Below are 9,337 nucleotides of genomic sequence, written 5' to 3'. Positions count from 1 at the left end.
CTTCATCAGATGAGAAGTAAAGGCAACAGGCCTGAAGTGGTTGGGCTCCCTGGGGTGTGCGATTTTTGGCACCGGAACGACACAGGAAGTCTTCCACAGTTCAGGAACCCTCTCCAGGCTCAGGCTCAGGTTGAAGATGTACAGGGCCACCTGACAGAGCTGGTCTGCACAGTCCCTGAGCAGTCTGGAGCAGATTCCATTCGGACCTGCTGCCTTCCTTGCCTTCGTCCTCTTGAGCTGATTTCTCACCTGATCAGCTGTGAAGTAGATGTGAGGCTGGGCTGGAGTGGGGGGTGGGGCTCGCTTTGTTGTGGATAGATGTGTGGATAGGGGTGAAGCAGGGTTGTGGTGAGAGGAGAGCTCAGGTGACAATGGCATTGCATCCGGAGGGGGGGGGGGGCGGCAAATGGAGGGGGGGGGGGGGGTTAATGGAACCTGGGGGGTGGGAGAGGTGATCAGTGGCCGGAGGCGGAGGGCTTTTACTTTGGTGGCCTCAAAATCTCATCTCTGCTTTTTGCGGATGATGTGGTTCTGTTGGCTTCATCGGGTGGGGGCCCCCAGCACGGTTTGCAGCCGAGTGTGAAGCAGCGGGAATGAGGATCAGCACCTCCAAATCTGAGGCCATGATTCTCAGCCGGAAAAGGGTGGAGTGCCCACTCCGGGTCGGGGATGAGTTCCTGCCCCAAGTGGAGGAGTTCAAGTATCTCGGGGTCTTGTTCGCGAGTGATGGGAGAAGGGAGCCGGAGATCGACAGACGGATTGGGGCTGCAGCTGCAGTAATGCGGACGCTGCACCGGTCCGTCGTGGTGAAGAGGGAGCTGAGTGTAAAAGCGAAGCTCTCAATTTACCGGTCGATCTACGTCCCTACCCTCGCCTATGGCCACGAGCTGTGGGTAGTGACCGAAAGAACGAGATCGCGGATACAAGCGGCAGAAATGAGCTTCCTCCGAAGGGTGGCTGGCCTCTCCCTTAGAGATAGGGTGAGAAGTTCGGCCATCCGGGAGGGGCTCAGAGTAGAGCCGCTGCTGCTCCACATCGAAAGGAGCCAGCTGAGGTGGTTCGGGCATCTGACAAGGATGCCTCCTGGGCGCCTCCTGGGTGAGGTGTTCCGGGCATGTCCCACTGGGAGGAGGCCCTGGGGCAGACCCAGGACACGCTGGAGAGATTATATCTCTTGGCTGGCCGGGGGAACGCCTTGGTATTCCCCCGGCCAGCCGAGAGATATAAGCTGGAGGAGGTGGCTGGGGAGAGGGAGGTCTGGGCCTCTCTGCTTAGGCTGCTGCCCCCGCGACCCGGCCTCGGATAAAGTGGATGAAGATGGATGGATGGAATTGGAAATGAGAGCACATAGATTAGCAATTTTCACTGTGATATCAAAATGAAATCTTACCTTCAAACAATCCAAATCACGAACCTTTCCAATCTTTATATCTTTATATCCTAATTCTTAAGCCTTCCAAGTTTACCATTCCTACTAAATATGATAAATTAGTCAGTGTTCCTGCTGTGTATATGTTTAGTTTAGTTCTGTGTCTTTGTTCCTCTATTTAGTTATTGCTTCTCATTTCCTGACATTGCTTCTCACTGTGCCATTTATCTCTTGTCCAGTCTGTTTGGTTTTACTTCCTCCCCTGCTTCTTTGTGTTGTCTGCACCTGTGTTAGTTTGCCCCAGCTGTCTGCACTTCCCTCCTACCTTATGTGCATAAGCAGTCTGCTGGTTAATTACAGAACAATCACCTACTAAAGAAGTACAGGTGAATGAGCTTGTCCCTTACTGCCTCGCTTCAAACCAAGACATTCTGCTCGAAAAGGTAGTTGAGCTCAATGCAATGACGCAATTCATTTGTTGTCAAAATGAGTTTTCATCTGCAGCTCCTCACACTGTAGAGGGCCCAGATGTCCCCTCTGCTCACTCTATCTCCTCCACACAGAGCCCTCTGAAACAGCTCTGCCTTCACCTGAAATCTTCGCCGCTGAGCTGGAAAAAATTCAAGGTTTTTTAACGAATGTATGTTAGTTTCCAAGCAGCTTCACTGAACGTGTGAACCTCAGATTTTGCTAAACTAACCTATAACCTATACAATCTCTTGACAGGCAGAATCCTACAATGAGCACAGGTTGTCATAAACTCAAATTCTGAGTTGTCGTATGCCAAATTTATTAACAAAGGGTGTGTTTGTTAAAACACCTACTTTGATGTAACTGCTCACTGCATGTACAATTTGCTGCAGCAAAAGCAAATTGTGGTGCATTATTCAGTGGACTGAAGGGTGGAAGGAAAAAACACTTGTGATGCTTTCTTCCATGGCTTGAGTAACCTGCAAAACATTTACCTGTTGCCCTTGATTAGCTTGTTTCTTTGTATGTCAGGCTTGATGACAACCTCCGAGAACTGCTGCTCCCAAGCCGCTTCCTTAAGAGCAACGAACCAGTAGAGACCACCCGGTGGATGCCTTTAATTGTCTATGTTAGATATATTGCTAAGATTTGCAACTGATAACAAATGAGTGTTCTATGTCTTGTGTTTATTATTATTATTACTTACTATTAGTTACTGTTGCCTTTCTATCATATCAAAGCAATTTGACTATTCTCCTCTGACCTCGGGCATCAATAAGGCCCAGAGAACTACTATTCAGTGAATATTTTTCTTTACTTTGGTGATTCTCTGTAAACCTGAAAGAAATCCCAGTTTCTGAAATATTTAGACCATTTAGCACCAGCAACCATGACACACTGAAAGTCACTTAAATCACCTTCCCTCCCATTACGGAGCTTGGTGTGAACTTCAGCAGGTGGTTTTGATGTAAAACATTTCTTAAAATGTATTTTCACTTTTGTTACATTTTAGATACCAAATGTAGATTAGTAATGTGTGAATATGGGAGTGCCAATTTCATGAAAAATGAAATTAAACAGACTGTAAAATACACATAAAAGTGAAAATTTCCCTCGTGAAGGGAAAACTAGTTTATCTCTACTTTGGATTTACATGTCAGTTAATACTGCTGCTAAAATCAATAAACACCACTTAATTCAACAGTACAAAATGCAAAATAAACATTTATTGAACATGGTGCAAAAAACTAAAAACAAAAGGAAAACAAAGTGTAGGTATCCAACTGCTCCAGCACATGACGGAACATTCATCACATCATTATGGCTGGAACCTACAGGACCCTGTCCAAAATATGGGAGCTCCTCTTTCACACACTTGAGGAACATAATATTCCTCCTCTGGATGCTCTGTGGTCTTCAAGGAGATTAGTAATCCACAATTTTTCCATCATTTCAGCTGCAACACTACCTGCAAGACATGAAGACCATTAAATCATTACGACTGGGTTGGGGACTGTGTCAACTTTCCCTGTGCCTGGGTGCGTTCTTCTTGGTTTGTCCCACAGGCCAAAGACAAGCGTGTTATGTTAACTAATGATCCTAAACTGGCAGTAGATGTGAATGTGAACACAAACTGACCACATGTCGAGGGTGTATCTGGCCTTGTGAGCTGTGTGAGGCTCTAGCCCTCTCGTGACACTGAATTCGATCAAGCAGTTAAGGAAATGGATGAACGAATGGAAGTGCAAATATTTACTGTTTGCACAAATACTTTGGAAATAATTTCACACCCAAGATACTTGCATATGTTTAAATAGATGCTGCAAAGGGCTATACTACCATATGCGCTCCTAAGAAAACTGTATATAGTAGTGTTATAGTAGTGTGTATATATCTCTAATGCATTTAATATGTTTTACCTTATTAGCAGACTCTAATGAACTGATGAGCATGCCTAGCTCATCTCTGTTCATCTCCAAAGTGACAGGCCGCAGGACTCCATTTTCTCGCACATCTAGACTGAGACTGAGCAGAGGCGTGTGGAGAGATGATATCTTATCACTGGACAGAGCTAACTGAAGGAATAGACGAGAAAAACAACATAGAAGAGATGAAATGTCTGTGCTTACAAGGAAATCTGACAATGAGTATGATCTTTGTCAAACCGATGCTACCAGAATAAACAACAATGTTAAGAATTCAGCTCACTGACTCATGCGGCTGTCTTTGACCAGTCAGTGGGATAAAAATTGCCTTCTACAAACACAAATGAAACATGAGCTACAAATGATCCCAGTGTTGCTGACAGGTCGACAGGCCACTGTGCTCTGCCAATGTTTGTTTAGAATTATTTTTGCTTGCCGGAATTTGTGATTGCATAAAATTATCCATATAATCCCTTATCAGTAAAGTTTTATATGGTGGTAGTCATGAACAAGAACAACTATCTGGAAAGGTTAAGATTTCATATTATCATTTGAAATAGTGATAACCACCTCTGCGGGAAAAAAACTTCTGATTTCTATATGATCGAAAACCTCAAAGCAAAACTACTAAAGTTTGGACACACCTACTCAATCAAAACTAAGATGTCAAAACTACAAAATAAAGACAAAACATTTAGCTGATTTATTTGAAACGTAATATTTCAGATTCTAGATGACCCGGTTCACGAGGCTGGGTTTTTTCAGTAACTAAAACATGTTAAGTTTTAGAGCCTCTGCCATTCTCAGTGTAGTTAAGGCTATCACTTGTGTTTTGTAGAGGGAGTGTTGGTACACATCACTAACAACAACTACTACAGAAAGCCATGACTACACTACCAGTAACATGTTTGTTGGAATTTAACAAATATTTTATACAATCTGTAGAAGAATTAATGCAAAATTTCAGCTCTCCAGTTGTAACTATTAAAAATAGCCCTATCGATTCATCAGACTCATTTTTTATTGAAGAGGTTAATGAAGCAGAGGTCACAGAGGCTATTAAGAAATTATCAGATTCTAGGGCAAAGGATGTTTATGGCTTGGATTCTTGTTTTATTAAAAAATATAGAGATTTCATGACAAAACCATTGACACATCTTATAAATTTATCAATAAGAAATAGGACATCCCCAACTGACTGGAAAAGGGCTGCAGTTACTCCGGTCTTTAAAGGAGGCGAGCGTGATTTGATATGTAATTATCGTCCAATTTCCATACTCCCTGTTCTTTCGAAGGTGCTTGAGAAGGTTGTGGCAGCACAGTTAATTGATTACTTAGAGACTAATCAACTGCTTCATCCAATGCAGTTTGGTTTTAGACCAAAATTTTCCACAGAAATGGCAAATTGCTGTTTTGTTGAAAATATTAAGTGTAATCTGGATAATGGTAGTGTTGTGGGTGCAGTGTTCAACCATGACATACTTCTTTCTAAGTTGATAAAATTTGACTTTTCAAAGAAAGCAGTTGATTGGTTTGAGTCCTATCTCCACAAAAGAGAGCAGTGTGTGAGGGCTGATAAAGAAGAGTCGTCCATGTTGGAAAACAGAATGGGTATTCCCCAAGGATCTGTTCTTGGCCCGTTGCTGTTTAGTTTGTTTATAAATGATTTGCCTACCAGCTGCCCAAAAGCCAACTGCCAACTTTATGCAGATGATGCAGTTATACACGTAGCACCTGGTGAAGCAGCAGACACCTTAACGGTACATCTAAATGGTGTCCAGCAATGGCTGGAACAAAATCATCTTGTACTGAATTTAAAAAAAAAAAAAAAACAGTTTCTATGTGTTTTTCGATTAGGAAACGAAATTCATCTGATGATTTTAAAATCAACCCAGGGAACGAAGAAATAAAGGAGGTCAAAGATTTTAAGTTTTTAGGAATAATTTTAGATTCACATCTTAAACTTGACAAGCATGTAAAGAAGATCTCTAAGACGGTCAACGCTAATCTGAATTGTTTCAAGTTAATTCGGCACTATATACCCACTTCAGCAGCTCAGTTATTCATGCATTCTATGATATTTTCGCATTTTTCATATTGTATGACAGTTTGGACCCAAGCAGCACCATCTACACTTCAGCCTGTGGTTTCCTTATATAATCAAACCTTAAAAATAATGGATAAAAAAAAATCGGTTCGGTGGCATCACTGTCACATTTTACAGAAATATAACTTACTTAGTTTTAAGAGTTTTAATCATTGGTGTTATCTTAAATTAGTTTTTAAATGTATAAATAGGATGGCCCCAGAGTGTCTCAGTAGATACATTCAGAGACAAGACAGTAATCGTGTTACTAGGAGTAAGGTGAACGGCAACTGCAAGATATTATATCGCAGATCTACATTCGGTCAGTCAGCTTTTTCTATAAAGGCTTGCCACCCGTGGAACACACTTCCAACCAATATCAAACTGATTACAGACATTAGATCCTTTACATTGAAGGTCAAAGTGTGGTTAAAGGGAAACCAAAGTTGTAGTCATTTTATCTGATGATTTTAATTTTATTTTAAATTATTGTCTATCAATTGTAATTGTATTTGATGTAATTTGGTTTTATGAAAATATATGTTTTATTGTAATATGTATTTATTTAGATTGTGAGCCCAACAAGGGACAATTGTTGTAAATTAGCAGTAGCTATAAACCTGTGTGCGGTACATCAGTCTCATGTCTTGCACTTGAACTATGTATAACTGCACTGTCCCTTTTAAATAAATAAATTCTAAACTATGAATGAACACATATGGAAATATGTAGTAAAAGTGTGAAATAACTCAAAAAATGTTTTATATTTTAGACTGAGAAGCAGTTACAGCTGAACGAGTCTCCTCCTCCTCTACTGCGTAGTACTCACAGGAATCAGACTTTTTAAACAGAGAGCTGATTCCAGACATTCCTGTGCTGGGAGTGCCAGGTCGAGATCCACAGCTGTAAATATTCAGATGCTTTTGCTTCTTTTCATTCAGTTTTGAATGTTAAGCTACGATGTGATATTTAAATTAGAACGATATCTGCAGTAAACAGTAAGTCAGTTTCACTAGCTGGCACCACATCCTGGCTAACGATGGGCGATGAGGAAGTGTGACTGGTGCTGTGGTTTGGGGAAGGCCTCGAAGGGGACTGGCGACGGCTCTCGGGCCGGGCAGATCCCCATGTACTAACGAGAAATGAATGAAGGAAAGGAAGAGAGGAGAAGACAGGGAAAAATGGGGGGGCAGGGTGGGGCATGAAAATGAGAACAGCAGGTATTGGAGAAGGGGGGCTTTTATAGCCTGAGGCCGGAGGGGGCATGAAGGAGGAGTGGTCCCGCTCCTGAAATTCAGATGATATCTCCACTACATGCTGAAAAATAACGAGTCACCTTAAGTTGCCAATCAAAGTCCTGCAGAGTAGCAGAGGAGATGGAGTTGGTTCTGTCCAGCAGGGCGCAGCGGATCTCCTCTTCTCTTGCTCTGAGCACACTCAACACAACCTCAGCTTGGCTGCTGCTCACATCTGACAACTGGGACAGCACCTGCAACACAATCGGCCAGAGAAGACCTGAAAATCTCACCTAAAAGAACCCCACTCACCATGCATCGAGCTGGACTGTACCTATTATTAAAAGTAAAGACAATTTCTTCCTATATTAAACTAGGGTCACGCTGATGGTTGAAACCAAACATTCAAAGTCTCCGTTTCATAAAAGCTGACTCGTGACATGTAACATTTGTAAAATCTGAACAGAACCAGCTGTTTAAAATAGATTAGTTCTGACATAGTGCTTGTCTAACCTACATGAGCTTTATACAACATGCTTCAATTTCATATTCACCTTTCTCGCTTTTGATCCAGTGACTGCATCAGAGAGAGCAACTTGGGGTTCAGCACCTTCCCCAAGGATACTTTAGCACGTAGACCGAAGCAGCCAATCACCAACCTTCTCTACTTCCTGACTACAGCTCACTCCCACACCTGCTATTCCCACCTGGTCATTCGTCATGTTTTTTTAGCAGCAACTTTGATCACAAATGGCTGTATTATCATGTTGGATGGATGGTAATGCTGAGTGAATGACCAATCGACTGCATGCAGCAAACTGTGGCTAGTTTGTTCAGTCCCTATGTACTCAGAAACTATCATTGCACCAGAAACCACACACTCCAGTTCATATCCTTTCCAACCTGTTTCACTTTCTCACCACTTCATCAGAGATGTTGTTGACCACTGCCAAACGGAACAGAGCTGTCAGCGAGTCCAGCAGCTGCAGCCACTCCTGCAGGCTCCAGGTGGCGCTGTAATCCCCCCTGTGAGGAGGCTCCCGCCCACACAGACTATCCACCACCCTGTGGCACAGCTAAACACAAGGAAATACTGTGAGGATCCTAGTTTGGCGCTTGGTAGTGCGACACATGAAACATTCTACTAGGCCTATTAATTTACATATTTGACATTATTGTGTTGTTCTTTTGACTGCTTCCCTGTAGGGGTTGCCGCAGGAGATCATGTGCCTCGGTTTCACCCCATCCCTAACCTAATCCTGTCCTCTGAGGTCCTTCTGTTTGGTAGTGTGTCATCAGTCACAGTAAGTAGGAAGGATGGAAATGCCCTTCATTTTCTTTGCACTAATAAACACTGCCATCTGTAAGCTGCAACCACCAACGAGTTTTATTTTTTTATATTCAGACATATCATCATTATTGCAAATTTCTTTGAAATATTGCGATATGATTTTGTGGCTGTATTGCCAACCCTTATATAACAACCCTCATGTAATAATAATAATAATATTACTTTGTACTTTCTTACTTTGAGCCTGCACTTTTTCACTTTTACTTTAAAGTAAAAACGTTGTTCAAGTACTTTAGGTCTTACTGAGTGTTTTTTCACCCAGGCATCTGCACTTCTGCTGAAGTAAAGAAAGTTTGTACTTTTGTCACCTCTGGTGACATTAACAGCACCAAAGAGCCTCCTCTGTTCCTCTCAGCTCGGATGCAAATGAGTCGAAAGTTGCACTTCCCCATAAATATAATTTGACACCTTATCACCAGCTACATCAGTCATGTGACTTTTCCTCCAGCAATCCACCCACGGGCTTTCACCCCATTCTGTCGGGGATACCTACCTTGTCACGACACCTGTCTCTAATTCCTAAACTGCAGCCACCCCATTATTAGTATGGTGCTAGAGGTATAGATGCTCATTCAGATAACACGATGTAGCGAGAACATTCAAGAGCAATATGTGGGCAATGGATGGGCTGCTAAACAAATGCCTTCGCTGAAATATCGGAGCTCTCATGGAGAAATCTAAAACATATCTTAGTATTTACCGAGGTACAATCGCCCGTGGCTCTGGTGGACATTTAGAAAACTAAATCACATTTCACGACTTACTTTTCGGCAGTCCTTGTTAGCTAATGCACTCAGTAAAACCACCATGTTTTCAGTTAGTTCCGCCATCAGCACTACTGATCAGCTGATGTCAGTCACGTGACTTACATGGATGCGTTCAGAACGCTTCGGGAAAAAT

General features: G+C 42.4%; 1 protein-coding gene across 1 annotated transcript; it reads right to left on the bottom strand.

The window, feature by feature from the left end:
* Positions 1-3,046: 3,046 nt before the first annotated feature.
* On the bottom strand, positions 3,047-9,302 carry commd8 (COMM domain containing 8). Its single transcript, XM_086273702.1, has 5 exons — positions 9,202-9,302; positions 8,007-8,162; positions 7,188-7,340; positions 3,760-3,915; positions 3,047-3,308 (listed from the first exon to the last, which is right to left on the bottom strand). Exons 1-5 carry the CDS (start codon positions 9,265-9,267, stop codon positions 3,288-3,290), a joined length of 552 nt encoding a protein of 183 aa, XP_086129828.1. The 5' UTR covers positions 9,268-9,302; the 3' UTR covers positions 3,047-3,287.
* Between the last annotated feature and the right edge of the window lie 35 nt (positions 9,303-9,337).

Source organism: Aulonocara sp. 'chitande type north' Nkhata Bay, linkage group LG19 (genome assembly GCF_057382095.1).
Source record: "Aulonocara sp. 'chitande type north' Nkhata Bay isolate Kocher_YH1m ecotype deep benthic linkage group LG19, A_spYH_male_GT1.1, whole genome shotgun sequence".
Taxonomy (NCBI): domain Eukaryota; kingdom Metazoa; phylum Chordata; class Actinopteri; order Cichliformes; family Cichlidae; genus Aulonocara; species Aulonocara sp. 'chitande type north' Nkhata Bay.
This window is presented reverse-complemented; position numbering and strand designations above follow the sequence as displayed.

Bases quoted from the DNA above. Each gene is read 5' to 3' on its own strand.
- commd8 (XM_086273702.1), bottom strand. From the start codon at position 9,267: ATGGCGGAACTAACTGAAAACATGGTGGTTTTACTGAGTGCATTAGCT. The intron at 3,916-7,187 runs GTGACTCGTTAT...CTATTCCTTCAG, and splicing joins ACTTTGATTGGCAACTTAAG to TTAGCTCTGTCCAGTGATAA. The intron at 3,309-3,759 runs GTAAAACATATT...CATGTCTTGCAG, and splicing joins CATTAGAGTCTGCTAATAAG to GTAGTGTTGCAGCTGAAATG.